We start from the raw sequence: 21,555 nt of genomic DNA, 5'->3' as shown, positions 1-21,555 counted from the left end.
CCATACACAAAGAAGGTTCCAATCGGATTATAAATTGTTAACATGATTACATTAGTTATCTTATTCGAATAATGCTAATATTTGTAAATGTTGTCAGGTATTCATGATTATAACTTATGTTAACAACAAATCAAGTTCCTTTCATAGCACAGGTGTCGGTTATACCATACGGTTAGACTATAAAAGTGTCAAGTATTTGTTATACCAAGGGTTATACAACATAAATCTAGATTAACCATTTAACAAGCAAAGTATTAAAAGTGAACAAGATAACAAATACAAAACATGTTAGTATCAAACATTAAAGTCCATGTTGAGTTTATACTATACTTATTCTTATACCATTAATGTGACATTTTCACCTTAATATAATAAACTTAGCTAAACATAATGAAAGAGAGAAACATCTATAAAAAAGATAAGAACATAAATAAGATATAAGTTAACTAAGTAAAGGAAAAGAATTGAAAAGCATAAACAAGAGATTAATATAAACAAAACTTAAGCATTACAAAAATATAAAGAGAGAGAGTAAGAATATGATCTTGATATGAAAACTAAGATGCCTAAATGCATGGCAAATGCCTCCTTTTATAGGCCAAAATTTGAAACTACTGATTTGATGACTAATTGTTGAGTGGGTGGCCACATCTTGGCTTGGTGACAATCCTTATCTTCTTGTCTGAACAAAACATCATTTCTAACGTCAGAATTTGAACAGATAGCTTTCATAAAAGTTCTAGGAAATTGTCTCAGCTTTCCAACAAGAAAAGAATCGGTGCATTTGGACTTTTAAAACTCGAGATATGGGCTAGACATTGAACAGTATCTGGGCTGCAAGACAGATTCCAACTCCTCCGTTGTTGCTATAATTTGAGCTTGAAAACGACCTTTTTGAATTTTAGACTCTCATGAAAGTTTTAGACCTATGTTTAGACCAGACCTAAATCCAAGTTCTACAGCTCCAGTTATGATCCAATAACCGAATGATGTCCTAGTTTGGACTGAACCAACATCTTTTTTCTAAGCTTAGCCTTTTCTTTATCTTCTCAATTTCAGTAGTTAAACTCATCAATGAATCATTTGATTTATGTGATAGGCCAGCATTTAAGATGAATATTTTCCATAAATTAAAGGTATCTTATATTATTAAACATGTTATTATAAAACATGCTCTAGTTAAGGAGTTATTGATACTTCAAGTGCAAAATGATGATATAAAACCTTGATAAAAATGCACTTTTAAGTACTAATCAAGTACTATGTCAAATAGTATTCCAATCGATAATAGTTAGGATAAATAAAGGTTGTGCATAGAAAGGGATGTTACATATGTAGCATAGGATGATACATGTAAACCCCAGGAAAAATAAAGGTTGCTTAAATTGTAAACTAACTACATGAGAAATAAAAGTGAAGAAATTCATGCATATGGTTAAATAAAAACAGGAATTTGGAAATCTTTGAATATAAATTTCTGGGCGAAATAATTCAAGACATTATAAATAAACTCGGTAATGTCGAGGGTTGAATTTAATTGAAAAAAATAATACACTTAAAGGAAATGGGGCCTAAGTACAAATAAGAAAAATTATAGAGTATAAATACTCCTCTCCTTACCAAAAATCTACAGTAGCCATAAAGAAAGAAAAGAAGGAGTTTTTGTGTCTATTCTTGCAAATCAAGAGAGAAACACTAAATTTCAAGAACCCATCCAAGATTAAGGGTTTATAGGTAGAATAAACACTTAGGGGCAAGGAATTAACAAGAAAAATTTGAACAAAAAAGGGAGGGGAGTGTCGGTTATCCATAAAAAAAAGGAGGAGTTGAAAATCTTCGACTGGTTGAAGATCTAAACCTTGATTCTTACAGGGTAAGATGTTCTAATCATGGTCCTATAAGTCATTTCAAATTAGAGTATGAATTGATGCCTTGATGTTGAATTAGAGATTAGGGTTCTTAGACTTGACTTGGGGAAAATATAATAGATGTTAAAATTAAGTTAATTCATGTGTTGTATATGATTTGAGACATGAAACCATGATAATTTACCGAGAAAATATAGTTTGTGAATGTTATGTGTGAATGGAAGGGGTGACGACTCTGGACAAGCTCATCTCCCAACTTTTGATGAGATTTCGGGTGGGAGGATGAAGGAATTAGGAACAAGTTCCTTCATAGAAATTGTAGTTTTGGATGTTGACTAACTAAGAAAATTGATATTTCTTAATTTGGAGTTATAGAGCTCCAGTTATGGGTCACCAACCGAGATCGGGTCATGACAGACCCTGTAGGGCAGTAGGATTGATTAGTTGATGAGTAATTTTTACTATCTTGATGGCAGAACTAGGTTCTTCTTCCTTCAAAAAACTTGTAACCTCGTGTCTTAGCTTTCCAACGAGACCAATCTCACTTGAAACGGAGTTCTAGAACTCTGGAAATAGTTAAAAATATAAGGAGAGGTCGGACAGTAATAGTTGGACAGGAATAGTCCAATATCTAGACAGTAACGGTTTGAGACAGTGATTAGTACTTAAAAGTGCATTTTTATCAAGGTTTTATATCATCATTTTGCACTTAAAGTATCAATAACTCCTTAACTAAAGCATGTTTTATAATAACATATCTAATTATATAAGATACCTTTAATTTATGGTAAATGTTCATCTTAAATGCAGGCCTATCACATAAATGAAAGAATTGATTGATGAGTTGAAGTACTGAAATTGAAAGGACAAAGAGATGGCCAAACTTAGAAAAGAGATGCTGGTGCAGTCCAAACTGGAACACTGTTCGGTAATTGGGTCATATCTGGAGCTGTAGATCTTGGATTTAGGTCCATTTTATATGGATGGAAAGATAAGACATAGACCTACAACTTTCATGTGGAGCCCAAGATTTAAAAAGGCCGTTTTCAAGTCCAAATTGTAGCAACAACGAAGAAGTCCGAATCTGTCCTGCAGCCCAGACACTGTTCAGTGTTCAGCCCATATCTTGAGTTCTAGAAGTCCAAATGATCTCAAATTTTTACCCTGGAAAGATGAGACAATTTCCTAGAACTTTCATGATTCAAGTTTGTTCAAATTATGACGTCATCAATGACGTTTTTGGCAGACAAGAAGATAAGAATTGTCACCAAGTCAAGATGTGGCCACCCACTCATCAATTAGTCAACAAATCAATAGTTCCGAATTTTGGCCTATAAAAGGAGGCATTTGCCATGTATTTAGGCATCTTGGTGTTCAGATCAAGATCATGCTCTTGCTTTCTCTCTTTATATTTTGTAATGCTTAAGTTTTGCTTATATTAATCTCTTGCTTATGCTTTTCATTTCCTTTCCTTGTTTATTTATGTTTTTTTTTTCATTATGTTTAACTAAGTTTATTATGTCAAGGTGAAAAGGGTACACTAATGGTGTAAGAATAAGTATAATATAAACTTAACATGGACCTTAATGTTGGATACTAACATGCTTTATATTTGCTATCTTGTTCACTTTTAATACTTTGCTTGTTAAATGGTTAATCTAGATTTATGTTGTATAACATTTGGTACAACAAATACTTGGTACTTTCATAGCCCATACTGTATGGTATAACCGACACCTGAGCTATGAAAGGAACTTGATTTGTTGTTAACATAAGTTATAATCATGAATGCCTGACAACATTTACAAGTATTAGCATTATTCGAATAAGATAACTAATGTAATCATGTTAACAATTTATAATCCGATTGGAACCTCCTTTGTGTGTGGTTTCCAGTTGAATAATAAGAGTTTATACTATACTTGTTTGATGTACCATTAGTGGATCCTCTAACCTTGACATTTGTTGTTATCATTGTTTAATCCTTACGTTAATCTTTCATCTCAAAGTTCTCATCAATTTCTTCTTCTTCATCATCTTTATTATTATCATTATTAATAGTATTATTGGTATTATTATTATTATTACTACTACTATTACTACTACTATTATTAGTATTACTACTACTACTATCATTGTTGTTGTTGTTGTTGTTGTTGTTGTTACTATTATTGTAGTATTATTGTTGCTTATAATTTATACAAGTAACCTCCCTGTGGTTCGACCCCGGTCTTACCGGGTTATTTATTACTTCGACACTCCTGCACTTGGGAAAAGACATCAATCTTTTGGTCGTGTCAGACAGTAACAGTTGGACAATAACAATCCAATGTCTAGACAGTAACAATTCAATGTTTAGACAATAACTATTCAAGACAGTAACGGTTAGACAGTAACAGTCCAATATTTAGATAGTAACAATTCAATATCTAGACAGTAATGGTTGGACAGTAACAGTTCAATATCTAGACAAGAATAGTTCGAGATTTAAATATTAACAGTTCAAATATAGAGAAATGAATGATAACTATGGTTGGACAAAGATCGACAATATTAATGAGTGTAATGAGAAAGACGTAAAATATAAAGAAATGATTGAAAGAAAAACTTATTGGTCATTGATATGTTTATTATAAAACATATCCTTTGAATAAGAAAAATTTATGAGATAAACCTGTGATTCGCAGAAGGGACTATAGGCGTAGTGCAATAGCAGTAGGGGAGCATGAGCAGGGCTTCTATTGCAGATAGGTGAACCACACTTATACTTTCCAGTTAAATTCCATAATTTAAAATGTTATTGATGTGAAATGTGAATTACCAAATGTTGGATATTATGTGAAAGGAGGAAAGTTGCGTAATGATGTCGATATTTTGGATAATATTATGAATGTATGTGTATTCGAGGTGAAAGGTTGTTGTGTGAATTGTTAAGTGATGAAATTATTGCTGACAATGGAAATATGAGAAGTGTGGTATGGGGCGTGGACTAGCATAGATTTAATGTATGTTAGGATCTCGGGAAAGGGGATCATCATATTTTGACTAGCATACATTTAGTGTATGTTAGGATCCCGGGTAAGGGGATCACCATGTATTGGTTAACATACATATAGTCTATGTTAGGATCCCGGGGAAGGGGATCACTTTGCATCGACTCCTACGGGGTGATGATGATACTAGTGAAATTGGTATCGGTAATGTGTTAAGCAAAAATAATCATGGTTGATCTTATGAAATCTTGAATGAAGGTTGATAATTAAAGAGGAAATGATTTTTAGTAGTTGAATGGGAAAGAGTTTCCAATGAAAACTAGAAGGGAGAAGTGAACAAAATATGAATGCATGTTTGCCTTTTTAAATTGTTTGATATTTGTGTTGTTATATTTATTATGACATTCATGTTTCAATAATATGTATTTTGCTTTAGGGCCCTCGCATGCACGACAGGAGTAGATCCTGGCTTATGTTCACTTTTTGTAATTCTAGGTTATAAGAAGTATACCCTTGTATTTTGTAATATTACAACTTTTATATAACTTAATTTGTATAATCAATGTTTAAACTTGAATAGATAATCTTAACTCTTAATTTCATATGAATATGTCTATGTATACATGTTTATCTCATTTATTCCTCTATAATGATATTTGTTGTTCAATGTACGTTATAAATATTATAGTTGTGATGACGATGATGTTTATGGGATTGAGACCCAGAATGATTGGGTCGTGATTGAGTTATGAGATGTGAAATATTAGAAGTATAAACAGGTTAAATGTCGATAACTTGGGACCTCTCAATGTAGAGGAGACTCTGCCGATAGTTTAGTGAAAATTTTGGTAAAATTTAATATGAACACCTTGCGCATTTACTCTGTGTATCAGTTGACATGAGATTGTTGCTTAATCCTGGATATGGGGATGTTATAATACACCTCCTGTGATGTGATTGATGAGGATGGCAAAGTAAGCTTAGAAGTCACGTGATAAGGGTGGTTTATGATAATTGGTAAAATGAAACTAAGAATATCACAATAGAATGAACGTGAAGGGGGCTTAAATGGATTTGGAATTATATATGTTTGAAGAACCAATGGTGGTTATCATAGCTTGAATCCTAGGAATGAGAACTAAGGTGAAGGCCTTAAAGAGGGATACAAGGTGGGTTGTTTTGATAAGTAAGTTTACGGATGAATAGAGGTTATGATGGATAACATAATGATGTGCTATTAAAGACTATAACAACATTATGATGTTGTAAGAATGGTAGCTAGATTCTGCTAATCCAATTGTATGCAGAAGATAATAATTTTAATGGTGAGTGTAACACCCCACCCCACTAGCAAGATATTGTTCGTTTTGGCCCACGGGCCTCACAGATTTGTTCTTGACAGTCACACATGGCCCCAAAACGCATTCTACTAGTTAAGGTGAGCATGCTCATATAAGGCCCTCCCCCAAGTCCTCACCCGCCAATGTAGGATATTACAGTGAGAGTCTACATAAAGGGTTATTATCATAGATAACATATAATGGTAAAATTTAAGTTAGTTCTTGATGGTGTAAAGATGGAGCCAAAAAGGCTGACAATATAAAAATTCATACTCCTAGTTTAGAATAAGTAGATGTTATGGATACTCAAACCGGGGTACACACAAGCAACATGGTTGAAAGGAAATATTATGAATGAGATAAGTATAGAACAAGTTAAATTGGTGTCAAGATTAAAATTAAACCTAAATTTTAAGGACAAAATTTCTTAAAGAAAGAGTCGCACGTGGCACGCGACGTAATGGGATGTCAGGATCGAGGAGTCGCCACCTAGTTATTTGGTTCAAGGTCACTAGGAGACTCAAATGTACTAGTCTTATTAGAAATTCTAATGGTATGAAACTGGATGAGGTTATGGAAGATATTAGCACCCCTAGCACACCTTACCTGAGGTATACTGTATTGTGTGTTCTAAATATGATTTAAAGATTTTGACGGGTTCCTAACTGATGGTCTGTCTATGACTCAGAATAAAGATTTACGCTCATGAATAAATCTGGCATGTTGAATTATTATGAGCTTATATGCCCATATAAGTTTTATAGGAATAATCCATATAGGGGCCTTGACAGGGTGCACCCATCTTGGAAGGCGAAAGTATTTTCCACAAATCGTATATTATGGTGAAAAATAATCCTAATTAAAATTGTGAATATCCAAAATAATTTTGATAATTTTCTAGTCTACTCTTGATATTTAAATACCAACCTACATGTAGGTCTAAATTTATACTAGAATGTTGACTGTTAATTTTCAATAACTAAATTTTTTAGGGTTATTGAAATATTGACCAAAATTCTTTTGAATTTTACAAACTTGTTGTAAAATTCATGCAATAATTTTTTTTTAAAATGCCAAAGTATTTTGGATTCTTAAAAGAAAATGCTCAAATAATTTTAAGGATTTTTTGCTGCATGCAATTAAAACATTTGGTTATTTGTTTTTAATTTTTTTATCTCTTTTTTTTTACCATCTATTTAACATAAAATAAACAACTAATAAACAGAAAATGTAACACAAACACACATCTTTTTTTTTTTTCTATAGTTTTTACTCACACACCCTACAATTATATTTTTACAAATCATCAAAAATCAAAATAATTCAAACACACACACATTAAACATTTATATTTTACAAAATGGTCCTCTCAAAACTCAAAAATGAAACTGGAGAAGTTGTTAGAAGCCCATGAACACACTTGAAAGATTCTAAGAATCGGAGAGAATAATGGTGACATGTGCATCCACACGTCCCTGCCACCAGTGGCTCGTGGGTTCATGCGTTGTTACTAATGAAGAGAAAAATTATATGGATCTTGGACTGCTTCTAATCCATTTTCTTCTTGTGCTGACAGTAAGAGTCACCATCACCTGCTAAAGAGGAAATCAACACAAACAATTTGATTTGTTTTATTTTCTATAAGATTTGTTTCTCTTTACAAATTTTCTATCATTTTGATAAATGAATATGGGCTAACTAGTGAAGATCCAAGGACTGGCAGTAGAGATGGAGATCTGGTGGTTGTTTGTGTCAGTTCTATGAGATGGGTCATGATGCTATAAGGCTATCTCAAGTAAATAGGAGAACAAGACACTGGTTGCTTTAATGGTGCTGATATGGAAGGAGCTTACTGTTTGGAAATTGCTGCTATTGCAATGGCTCTCAACCATGACTAATGAAGAAGCTTCTGCTACTAGTGGTGTTTGTGCCTACTAATTGGTCTTTGAAGCTATCAGCGATGGCTTGTTGGTTTTTGAAGTTGCTGATGATGGCTGGTTAGTTTTATAAAGTTGGTTCATGGTGGCTTTGAGGTAGGACCATCGTTGGTTTTGGTGGTAGTTGAATGTCAGCTGAAGGAGAAAGGGTGGAAACATTGGTGATGGATGACTAGATGGTCAATATCGCTACGTGGGTGGTGGTCACGGTAGAAAGAGGAAGTATTCTTTGGTGTTTGCAACTAGGTTTTGGTTAGAGAGAGGAAGACGACAATGTTGTTATTTTTTGCCAAAAAAAAAAGAAGAACCAATGAGGGGGGGTTGGTGTGTTGTTCATGATTTGTAATAGTAGAGAGAGTGGGGTTTTTTTTTTACTTCTCTATATGGTTGGCAACTATGATGGGTATAATAGGGACTAGGGATTTTTTGTGTGGGGGATTTAGAGAGAGTGAGAGCTGAAAAGAGTTTTTTTATGTATTTTTTTGTTAGTTTTTTTATCCTTTCTCATAACATTCCCCTTCTTTTGTGTGTGTATAACCATCTATTTATAGGTAATTTGTCTTCTTCCCCTCAATTGATTGGTCCCCAAGCACTCTAAATTTTCTTTGGTCCCCTATTTTCTTGCTTTTCACTTTGGTCCCTCATTTTCTTAATTTTTTGTATTTGATTTTTTTAAAAAAAGAGGCAACATCAATGTTGACTCAAAAAGCGCGTTAGCAAATGAATGTGTTGAAAATAGATTTTTTAAAATGTTTTTTAAATTCTTTGGAAAAGAAGCTAAAATTGATGCAAATACGTTAAAAACATATTTTTTAGGTTTTTTTAATTTTTTTATTTGTTGGTTTTTTTTTAAAAAAAAAGGGTTAAAAATTAGGTAGCAGCAGAGGGGAGAATATAAACCCTCGTATAAACATAGTATCGAAGCAATAAGACCTCGATGAGTAATGAAAACTTGAGATGAAAAGAAATAAGTAAATGTGAAAATAATAATAAATATGGTGTGTAATGGTGGGGATGACCTCTATAAATAAACTTAATGATATTATTAAAGTTAAAATGGGGATTATGAATTTTTAGTTAATATATATAACATTAGCAAAACCGTTAATAAGTTTCGACAGATAGAAGAATTATGAAATTTTAATATATCTATGAAATTTTCTTTTGTGTGTGTGTGCGCACACACACTTTAAGATAAAAATTGAACATAAATTGACCCAAATGAAAAAAGGGTTCATTTAGGAGCAATAATAAGAGGAAAAGGAAAATAAAATAAAATAAATATTTTGATTAGCCAAAGAGGGACCAAAAAGTAAAATTTAAAAGAACAATTGAACAATTAGAAGAGATAAAAGAGGAAATAGGGACCAAAAGGAAATAAAGAGAATTTGAGGCAAGAGTATAATAAATCTAAATAAGAGCATTTAAATTGCTAAAGGCTTCTCATGGAAGCCACTTTCTCCATTCATGGATAACTAAGAAGAAGTTAAAGAGAAAATGGAAATAGGACAAATATTGCTGTGAAGCTCATCGCATTGTCTTCCATCGCTATGATGTTATACTCAACCTCATATACAATCTGATCATTGAATATTCCCATATCAAATTTCATTTTGAAGTAACAGTAAAAAAAGTGAAATTGTATAAAACTGAGATTTCTTGCTTTAGAACAATCAACTTCAGTAAAAAGATTATTGCCAAAGTTTACCATTAGATTGTTGCCAAACTTGGAAGAGAGGTTAAAACGATTAGGATATGACTTATGAATGGTGGAGATCTAAAACTTGCTAGAATCATCGCTAAGCCACCAACAATGGTGGTGCGTAAGGCACACTCATCGAGTGAATAGTGCAACATATTATCTTAGCAACAAAATTGTAATTTCATAAGTCTTAACCAGGGTATAATAGTAATTTCACCTACATCGTGGGAATTTTAGTAATTTCTCAAGTCTAAATATTAATTTTATTTTATTTTACTAGTATTTATAATTAAAAATAATTATACTTGTATGTGTATTTGTGGATATTTAATTGAATGAAGTGTTCATGACACGTGGTAGCGTACCAAACTCGGGGGTTATAAGACTCCAGGTAATTTATAGAGAAACAAGGATTGTATTAATGTTCCATGATGGAAATTTAAGGATGAGATTGTGATTTGATTTTTGAGGATTATCCTAGATTATATTTTACTCCAAATTCATTAAAATAAAATAACTAAATTTATTTTTAAATTTGTTTTTGAATGAGATTATTGAATTTTTTTTATATTAGTAGGCTCTCTTTTTGCTATGTCCCTCATGATTTGTTTTCTTTAAATTTAATCAAAATTAATTATGATTTAATAGATAATATTTTATTAGAGATGTTATTTAATTAGATAATCAATATAATTAGCTCAAACTTCAGTTAACTTTTTAGCATTTTTTAACATATATAATTTTAATTTATTTTATTAAATACACAGCTGATTGTTTCGGTTTACAATTGCATTTTTTCTTGATGATATAAAAAACATTGCCAATGCTTCTATTCTTTTTTTTAAAAAAAGTTTACAAGAAACATTTTGTTTGAGACATTTGGTAGCATGAGCATATGATTGGTAGAGGACTAAACATGTCCATAGTGTGTATAAATAACAAAACCCAAGTTCAAATTTCAAGAAAGTTTTTGAGAGAGGTTGAATATGGATGAGTTATAACTGAGGTTATAAATGCCATTAAGAGGGCGTTTGGAAGTGCTTTTCAAAAGCGCTTCCGAAAAAATTTGAAATTTTATTTTTGCTTTGAATTAATATGTTTTTGATGTTTTTAAATTATTTTGATGTGCTGATCTCAAAAATGATTTTTAAAAAATAAAAAAAATATTGTTGGCATACTTTTCTGTATAAAAAGCACTTTGAAAAGCAACCGCAACCACAACCACAACCACATTCCCAAACACGCTCTAAGAAAAAAAACAATTAATAGCATAATATTCTTCATTTATTATGAAGAAGTGGTAAAGGAGTTTTTATGCTCCTTAATAGATACTTTTCGGTACTTGTTTGCAAAACCCTTTACTTTTCAAATATTGTTTTTGTCTTCTTGTTCATTAAAGAAGGAAGTTGAATTTGGTCTTTAGATAGCAGGTTTCACCAAACAAAGAAGGAATATGTTTTGCTTCTCATCTTTTCTAGAATTAGACTATTAATTTAATTCTAAGAACCATTTTTATGAAGAAATTCATGCATGGGGTTAAATAAAAGCAGGAACCTGTTTATCAGTGAACATGAGATTGTTATTTTAACCCAGATATAGGGGGATGTTACATAATGGGTACCATATTGAGATTGCCAATGACAATGGTATAGAATATCTTTACATCGTATCAAATATCTCTTCAAGTTTTATCTTCAGGTTTGTACTACACAAGTATTAGTACAATCGAAGTCAATGCAATAATGAACCAGAAGTTCAATGAACCAAATAATTTTATTATTTGGCATGTTCGGTTGGGCCATCCTGGATCAATAATGATGCGAAGAATTATCAAGAATTCATATGATCATCCATTGAAGAACTAGAAAATTCTTCAATTCAAGGAATTCTCGTGTGCCGGTTGTTCTCAAGGTAAATTGGTCGTTAGAACATCATTAGCTAAAGTTGGGACTAAATCCCTAAGATTTCTAAAACGTATTCAAGGTGATATTTATGCGCTCATTCACCCATCATGTGGACCATTTAGATACTTTATGGTTTTAGTAGATGTATCTATAGGATGGTCACACGTGTGTTTATTATCAACTCGCAAACTAGCATTTGCGGGATTACTTGCTCAAATTATTAGATTACAAGCACAATTTCCAGATTATATAATCAAGACTATTCTTCTTGACAATACTGGTGAATTCACATCCCAAGCATTTAATAATTATTGCATATCACTTGGGATAAACATTAAACATCCTATTGCCCATGTTCATACTCAGAATGATCTTGTTGAATCACTTATTAAACACCTTTAGTTAATTGTAAGACCACTAATTATGAGAACAAAACTTCATATCCTTGCTTGGGGGCATTCTATTTTACATATAGTAGAACTTATACATATTAGGCTAATAACGTATCACAAATTCTCTTAATTACAATTGGTTTTAGGTCATAAGCCAAACATTTCCCATCTAAGAATATTTGGTTGTGTGGTATATGTTCCAATTTATCCGTCACAATGTACAAAGATAGGTCCTCAAAGGAGGCTGAGAATATATATTAGGTTTGAGTCCCCTTTAGTAATTAAATATTTTGAGCCCTTAACAAGTGATTCATTTACGACACGATTTACCGATTGTCATTTTGATAAGACTATATTTATAGCATTACGAGAGAAATTAAACAGCTGGATAAAGATATTGCATGGAATGCATTGTTATTATTGAATTTTGATCCTCATACAAAACAATATGAACAAGAAGTTTAAAAGATACTTCGTTTGCAAGACATTGCAAATCAACTACCGAATCCATTCACTGACTAAAAAAGAGTAACCAAATCTCATATACCAGCTGTAAATACTTCAGCTCGAATTGAAGTTCCAACTCGACAATCCACTAAAATTATAGCAAATGAGTCTGTGGCATGCCATAAGCGTGGTAAACCAATTAGTTCAAAGGATAAAAATCCTTAGAAAAAAAGAGCAAATAATCAGATTGATATTATTAAGAAAGAAAATATTCATGAGAAGATAGACATAACTGACCATAAAACCCTAGAAGAGGTTCAGGTACCTGAAAACAATAAAAATAAGGAGATCTCGATAAGTTATGTCTCTACAAAGAAAAGATGAAACTAAAATGAAATAATTATCGACAATATCTTTTTATATAATATATCGCTTGATATCATTAATGAAAATGAGGATTTTAAACCTAAATTTGTTGAAAAATATCGACACAAAAATGACTGGCCAAAATGGAAAGAAGCAATCCAGAAAAAATTAAATTCATTTGCTAAACATGAAGTTTTTGGACCTGTAATCCAGACACTTGAAAGTGTAAAGCTAGTTGGATACAAATGGGTATTTGTGAAAAAACAAAATGAGAAAAATGAAATCGTAAAATATAAAGCATGACTTATGGCACAAGGGTTTTCACAAAGACCTGACATTGATTATGATGAAACATACCTGTAGTATATGTAATTACATTTCAATATCTCATTAGCTTGGCAACTCATGAAAGGCTAGATACGTGTCTGATGGATGTAGTCACCGCCTATTTATACAGGTTAATTAATAATGATGTTTATATGAAAATCCCTGAAAGATTTAAAATGCTTGAAACATATAATTCAAATTCCCAAAAGGTTTACTTAATCAAGTTACAAAGGTCTTTATATAGGTTAAAGTAATCAGGATGTATGTGGTATAATCATCTTAGTGAATATTTGTTGAGAGAAGGGTAAGATAATGATCCTATACGCCCATGTGTTTTTATAAAGAAGTCAGAATCTGATTTTGTTATTATTGTTGTGTATGTTGATGATTTAAATATTATTGGAACTCATAGAGAGATACCAAAGATAGTAAATTATTTAAAGAAAGAGTTTGAGATGAAAGATTTAGGAAAAAATAAAATTGTATCTCAACCTGCAAATTGAGCATTTAGTAGATGAAATTCTCATTCATCAGTAAATTTACATAGAGAATGTCATTAAGAGATTTTATATGGATAAAGCACACCCATTGAGTACACTAATGGTTGTTCGGTCATTTGATGTGAAAAAAAAACCCTTTTAGACCTCGTGAGGATAACAAAGAATTACTTAGTCCTAAAGTACAATATCTCAATGCAATTGGTGCGCTAATGTATCTTACTAATAATATGCGACCTGATATAACATTCTTTGTGAACTTGCTAGCAAGATATAGTTCTTCTCCTACCCAAAGACATTGGAATGGAATTAAACACATGTTTCATTATTTGTGAGGAAATCGGTTGTGGGCTTATTTTATACAAATGATGCTAATGTAGGATTTTTATTTGATATATATAAAGGTCGATCTCAAACAAGTTATCTCTTTACGTGTGGTAATTTTGTTATATCATGGAGAATTACAAAGCAAACATTAGTTGTCACTTCATCTAATCATGTTGAAATACTTGTAATCTATGAAGCTAGTCATGAGTGTATGTGGTTGAGATCAATGACTCAATGTATTTGTAGAACATGTGATTTATCCTTCAGCAGAGGAACTCCAACCATACTATATGAAGACAAGATTACATACATAACTCAATTAAAAGGAGGATACATCAGAAGAGATAAGACTAAGCAGATCTCATCGAAATTCTTCTTCATACATGACCTTGAAAAGTATGGTAACATTGATGTTCAACAAATTTGCTCGAAAGATAATCTAGCAGATTTGTTCACTAAAGCATTACCAACTACAACGTTTGAAGGATTGCGGCACAATATTGGAATGAGACAACTTAAAGACTTGAGATGATATATTCATGAAAAAGGAGTTATCACGCACTGCACTCTTTTTTCCTTAGCCTAGGTTTTGTCCCATTGGGTTTTCCTAACAAGGTTTTTAATGAGTTGGTTTTCAATGCATAAGGTTGTACAATAGACATCCAAGAGGGAATGTGTTATAAAATCATACATTGTATATAAATGTCTAGGTGCCTTTCTATACCCTTTTATTAGTATGTTCATTCATTATCAACAAGTTCATTTGAATCACTATAAATTCATTTGAATCTACATCTTCTTATGACCTTTGAGCTTACAAGTATTTATATACATGTGCTTATAAATAGGAGTATCGTTGAGAGGATTGTATATACACATATAACTATAAATTCATAAGAACTAAAAATATTTTCTCTTTATCTTCTAATCTCTATTGTTTTATATATTTCATTTATTTTTTATTAATTATATTGTTTTATTATTATATGCTTATGAATACGTAATTTTATAATACATATTGAATTGTTATATTTTCATATAAAATTATATATTTTCAAACATTAAGTCATAAACGGAGCATTGAAACCATCCGTTATAGGAGTATTTCATACTCGAAAAGGTATGAACAACAAATACATCATCAAATCAGATAATAGATAAGACGAAAAGAGGGAAAACAACAAATGAAATGATGAGACTGGGTTGGTGGAAGGTGTGTCTTCTGGGCTCGGGTGCCGTTTTACGATAGAAATGACTTAGAAGATGCCAAAAAGGATGATGGGAAGCAATCATTTTTCTCGTTTTAGGGTTGAGTCTCCTCCACGTCATATCACCAGCATGCAACAAAACAAATCTTAAAACGTCGATTTGAGGGGGGGAACGTTATTTTGTGATGATGACATGTCTGATTAGTTATATGCCGCGTAAGCCTTAGAGAGAGAGATTCCCTTCTGCTTCTTCTTCTTCTTCCTTTCACACCTCCATTGCCGTTTGTTGAAGGAAGGCCAATCCAATATTATAGATTGATCAATCGGACAAGATCAGCAGTTTGATGAATCTATATTCGGTGATGTTGCTTGCCTCTAGGCTCCAGCCAATAACAATCGGATATCTCATTAAATTGGTTTCACGATCATTCAACTGTTCTCAGAAGAGGAAAAACAAAATGTTGTGTTCTTACCTAAAAAGGCACAAAATATTAGATAGTCCCAAGTCTCATTTAACAATTTATTTATTTATTTATTAGAAACACATTCAACTATTTAAGTGTACATGAATAAATAGCTAGCATCGTTCTCATTTATATCACAAATATTGATTTTGTGGTTGTTTTTGATACGCATGGCCCCGCATCGGTTAATCAAGACACCCCATATGGAAGTAGTTGGCCTGAGCTGGGTCTCAGCTAACTAAGGGTTATATTATGTATAAGACATATATATTTTTGAGGAAGGAGGGAGGAGTAATGTACGTACCATTATGTAATTGCTAGCCAGATCGATTGTCTCAGTATTTAGGTAGGGTTGGTCATGGGCTTCTCGCAGGTTATAGTGAGTTGTCATTTGACAGTTAACACAGCACAAGCAGTTCGAACAAAAAGGTTCTCGCCTAGTGGAGTCTTTCACGTTAATCACGCAACTTCATGCTCACCACTTTTTTTCCAAAACACGCCGCCGCCCCCCGCCATGCGTACATAAACTGATAAACACGTATACTAAGGATATATAAAAGTGAGCGTAATGAACATGTTTATCAATTAATGTCCATAAATATTAGTATATACAGTTAGTTGAAGACACAAATTAAGTTCATTTCAAAAGCAAAAGAGACATGTATGACACCTGTTCATGTAGAAATTAGATACGTATGAACTATACTAGCTTTAGAAAAAAAAAACCATAAAAATGATTGCCTGGCTAGTGTGTACAACGAATAAGTTTTAAGGTGTAAAGATACATTATTTTTAAGATATTAATTAAGATGTTATTTGCCTTTATTATATTTATTTTAAAGATAAAATAATATACTTATAGGATACAACAAAACCTTAAATTTACATATAATAATTTTATTAAGAAGTTGTGTTTTGTTTATGATAAGCATAAATAAATAGTTTGTAGAAACCATTGTATCCGTGGAGTTTAAAGACATATTTTTTTAGACCAATATTTCTATAAAATTTAAAGACACACCTCTTCAGATTAATATATTTAAAGAATTTAAAAGGCAACTCCTCATTCTAATTAATTGAACAACTTGGCAGAAAATCATGCATAATTAATTAATTCTAAAAAAAAACTATTTATGTTACATAATATCAAATGCCAAGTTCTCAAGTGCCAAGTGCTATTATATAAATATATCTTAATTTTGGGGTTTTTTTCTCAAAATCTTCCCTCTAACATCCAAATCTATTGATTTGGTATTATAAGATACAACAAAACCTCTTACATTTCTAATATAGTATAAAATTCTCTTAAACTAACTAATATACAAGCTATATTTTATAATACAAAGAAGTGGTAATAAAAGCAACAAAATGATAAAAAATGTGGGGGCTACTGTTTTATTTTTTTTTAACATTAGAATTCTTTATCTTTAAAAAACCTATGAAATTATGAAGAAGTTAGTTGTTACTTTATTTATACGTGCACATATGTAATCTTTATATTTAACTTCAAATGTTATTTAAAAGGAGTGCTTAATGCTAATATTTTTTTAACCTCCTAATGAAATGTGGATCTTTTTACCAAACTAGTACAACTTGATAAAAGATTTTAGGATATAACACATGATAGAAAAGTGTTGGGAAAATAACACTTACTCGACCACTAATAAGAATCATGATTTTATTAATAAATCGCTATTGTCATTAACGTTTGTATTAAACAATCGCTAATGATAATAGCGGTTCTTCAATATACAAACACTAATGTAATTAACAATAATAAAATACATGGCACCCAAAAGAACTTATTTCCAACCGTGTTATCACAATATAATTTTAGCCTAAACCCGGTCAATCCTAAATTTTACACAAAACAAAGCCTAAACCACCACACCCGAAGCCCAAACAAAATCATAAATTACCAAACCGCAAATTCATAATTAAGAGTGCAATATTTTAACATCATTTGTATTTGTTAATTATAATCTCAAATTGATAAGTGCTATTTTTAAACATTGTTTTTATTTATTAATTATAAAGATAATTGACAATAACAAAACATAACAATGTGTATTTTTTAACTTGTAAATGAATGATTTGAAATTTTAAACAACATGTTCATGATATTCACATGTTAATCTAAAATAAGGATGAAAATGCATAACATGTAAGACAACATTAAATTCAATATGATAATTAGCTTAATTTTTTTTTTACAAAAGTAATAATAATAAAAATAATTTTTAAATAAAAATTAACACGTCATAATTAAATACAACATAATAATACATCCAAGCTAATCTCAACGAGTTCAAAAAATATGAGGAGCATAATTGATGTCAATAAGTCTATGACCATTGTGCATATAACAAGAGCAACTACATATTATATTCTAAATAAAAATTCCACACAACCTATTGAAACATAACATCGACAATGTAATTATTTTTCATTATTTACCACAAACATAAAATTTTTAAATCAACACAAACAATTATTTCTAATCATTTACCAATATTAACATTTGCAATTATTTCCCAATATTAATCAATATAAAAAAAATTTAACATCAACATAAGTAATTATTTCTCATATGAAAAGTATATTGTCAAACTTATAAAATATGTATACTCTAGTATACTTGCACAACGAAACATTGAATTCAAATCAAAAATAGATAAATAAATATGTTAATTAAACTATTATTATGCATTAACGTATCATTGTAGGAGGTTGATTTTGTTTAGGGTTTCTCAATTCTTAGAGTTTTTTCTTATGCAGGGATGGTGGTTATTATATATCGATCGTAACCGCAATTCTAAATTATAGTTATATTATGTAATTGTTATTTTAAAATAAAATTTATATATATTAAAAATATAATTGAAAATAGTTATTCTCTTCCAGCTATATTATTCCTCAAAAACTTTTTAAAACAATGTAATTCTTCTAAAAATTGGTATCTCATAGAGTGAGATATAGAAAGGCAATCAAAGAAAAGGCAAAGTTTTCATTCTCATTAGTAAAAAACAGAACAGAATCACAGTGAGAGATGATCGGTACCAGCCATAGTGGCTGCAGCAGCAGCAATTGGCACAATGGGCTCACTCCCCAAGACCGTAGCTAAAAAGCTACGCAAAACATTTTTGTATGCAAAAGAAACGAACACTACGCTAGCTATGGGTGCCATCGCTCTCCATTTGTTGATGGTCTTTCATTTAATACACTTTCGAACCACCACTTTTTCAGACACCCCAAGTCGCTCCACTCTGCAACTAATTATTATGCGGAGCCCTATACCCTCAGAGAGAAAGACAGAGAAAGTGAGAGGTCACATAAAGCAAAGCAGCTGGCTATATAAGCGAGGACCCACGCAGAGAAGACCTTACTTACCCAGCTACTGATACTGTGGTGCTGGCGTCGTTTGCGTTCATTAGCTGAGGTGCCTGACACTCAGATCTCCTGAGACAGAAAGAGCAATCGACACACTGAGACAGTGAGAGTTGTAGATAATGACTCGAACATAAAACAAAATCAAAGATATGGCATGAAGTCCCCATTCAATAACAGTACAAAATTCATCGCAGATCCCAAAGATATTGAGATGATAGAAAGGATCCAAACATAACTGTTGAAGAAAAAGGCTGCCGTGACTTGCTAGCTTATGGAGCACCTGTTTACCATGACCATAAGGCTACCATGGGCAATATGTAGCTCGATGGATACCAAGCTAGCACCTCCGATATATTCATACGAATATACGATCATGCAGTGTAAAATTAAATGCCATCCATTCTGGTTCATATATATATATATATATATATATATATATATATATATATATATATATATATATATATCTGCGTGTGAGAAAGAACGCTGAACATCCACCGCTTTCTTTTTGGTCTGAAACCATCCTTTTATTTCTAGCATTAACAACAGTAGTCTTGCATCTTTATGGTAAATATGCAGAAGGGATACATACATCTAATAACAAAGAGAAATATTATCAGCACCATTTGTAGAAACAGCAAGCCCTAAATTATATTAACAATACAAAAGAACAAAAAGAAAATCACAAGAAAGAGATCAATAGTCTAATTTTTTCCCAACTTTTACAAGTTGATCAGAACCCAACAAACCAAGAACAAGTTGATAAAAAACTTCCAAATTAGGATTTAGATAGTATTCTCATTTTTCCTATTTGTTTCATTAATTTCTAACTCTTGATGCTTTCTTGTCTAGGGCAAAGCACTATACTGATTCAAATCACCCCATGCTTGAACCCCATTCCAATTGCCTGTGTTGTCATCATTGCCATTGTTGCTCCTATTTGTTGGCGTGGCAGTCAATTGATCATATGAATTCCCAAAGAACCACTCAGTTGCTGGATCACCACTAGTTGCACCATCTTTTCTTGAATTACCAGCAGCACATACTTGTGGTTTTGAAATTTCAAGATTTTCAAACATAATAGGTTGTAGTTTCTGGACATGGTTCTCAATAGGGGCTGTAGAAACAGTACTGTCATCTCTATGATTTTTTCCTGTACCAAATAGCATAGCCAATCTCTGTTGCTGCAACTTCCAGTGTAAATCTTGGTTTATACAACTCAGAGATTCAATTGAAGACGCGAGATTAGTGTTGACATTCACTGATGCGCCACCGATATTCTCTTGAATTGCTCCACAAAACCCACTACTAACCGAAGTAAGCGGATAACTAAACCCCATTAAGGAACCAGAACCAGCAGTGGAACTAAAAGATGGATCAAGTCTGAAACGAGGACTAGTAACAGTAACTGCAGCTTCAGACGTTGCTGAAATATCCCCAAATGAAGGGAAATGGTTATATATGCCATTTGGTGAAAGGTTTAGCCGAGGAAATGATAGCCCACCGAGATTAAATTTCATGGCCGGGGAGAGTCCATGAAAGAAGTTGAATCCACCGATCTCTGAGGAGCCACTGGAGTCACTTGAGAGCCCTGAAGATGACTTTATCTTCTTGTTTTTTCTACAGCCACCGCCGAAGGGAACGTTGCGCAAGGCTCCTCCTTTGGTCCAGTACCTTCTACATGTCTTGCAAAAATGCCTAGGCTGTGTTAAACTGTAATTGTTATAGTAGCAGAATTTTGTATTGGGCGAGTCACATCTTGGACACTTCAAAGCTTCCTCTTGTGGTCTTGTCGTTGTTGTTTTTCGGTTACTAGTAGTGATTTGGTTGTCGTCTATGGGGGCCTGTTTTGCCTGAAGATTATCTGGGGCCATCATGGACGGAAAGAATGTGAGAAAAAATAGTGGATGTGTAGGAATTAGCTTGGTTGTGTATGTGATGGATTCCTCAATTTCTTTTTGCAGAGACAAAGATATGTACTCAATTGAATGATTTCATAGATGGGATGGAGAGATGTGCGAGGGGATGTTGATGGGGTCTTGTGATATTCATCAAGACAAAGAGTTACGTTTCGGAAAAGTAAACTTTGTAGTATAAAATATAAATAGCTGGGTTTTAGAGTTTAGATCTGGTGGAACAAATAAAGTTCTCTCAGTCTGTGTGTCTGTGTGTATGGGAAAGAGAGCAGATTTTAGGTGTATTCGGGAGTGCTGATGTTGTTTTAAGTGTTTTTTTTTAATAAATATATTATTAAAATAATATATTTTTATATTTTTTAAAATTTATTTTTGATATTAGTATATTAAAATGATTTGAATATATATATAAAAATAATTTTAAATAAAAAATAAAATAAAATTTTAATAAATATTTGTTTGGAATGTAAGCTTAAC

At 31.9% G+C, this 21,555-nt stretch overlaps 1 protein-coding gene and 1 long non-coding RNA gene across 2 annotated transcripts; both read right to left on the bottom strand.

The window, feature by feature from the left end:
* Positions 1-18,759: 18,759 nt before the first annotated feature.
* LOC133693690 (uncharacterized) lies at positions 18,760-19,512 on the bottom strand. Its single transcript, XR_009842157.1, has 2 exons — positions 19,163-19,512; positions 18,760-19,063 (listed from the first exon to the last, which is right to left on the bottom strand). It is a non-coding gene; the product is annotated as an uncharacterized LOC133693690 (long non-coding RNA).
* A 151-nt stretch (positions 19,513-19,663) lies between these two features.
* Positions 19,664-21,329, bottom strand: LOC133695455 (dof zinc finger protein DOF5.7-like). Its single transcript, XM_062117463.1, has one exon. It carries the CDS (start codon positions 21,037-21,039, stop codon positions 20,011-20,013), a length of 1,029 nt encoding a protein of 342 aa, XP_061973447.1. The 5' UTR covers positions 21,040-21,329; the 3' UTR covers positions 19,664-20,010.
* Positions 21,330-21,555: the final 226 nt, after the last annotated feature.

This window comes from Populus nigra, chromosome 5 (assembly GCF_951802175.1).
Source record: "Populus nigra chromosome 5, ddPopNigr1.1, whole genome shotgun sequence".
Taxonomy (NCBI): Eukaryota; Viridiplantae; Streptophyta; class Magnoliopsida; order Malpighiales; family Salicaceae; genus Populus; species Populus nigra.
This window is presented reverse-complemented; position numbering and strand designations above follow the sequence as displayed.

What these genes read in the sequence shown, in the direction of transcription:
- LOC133695455 (XM_062117463.1), bottom strand. Translation starts at nt 21,039, where the DNA reads ATGATGGCCCCAGATAATCTTCAGGCAAAACAGGCCCCCATAGACGAC.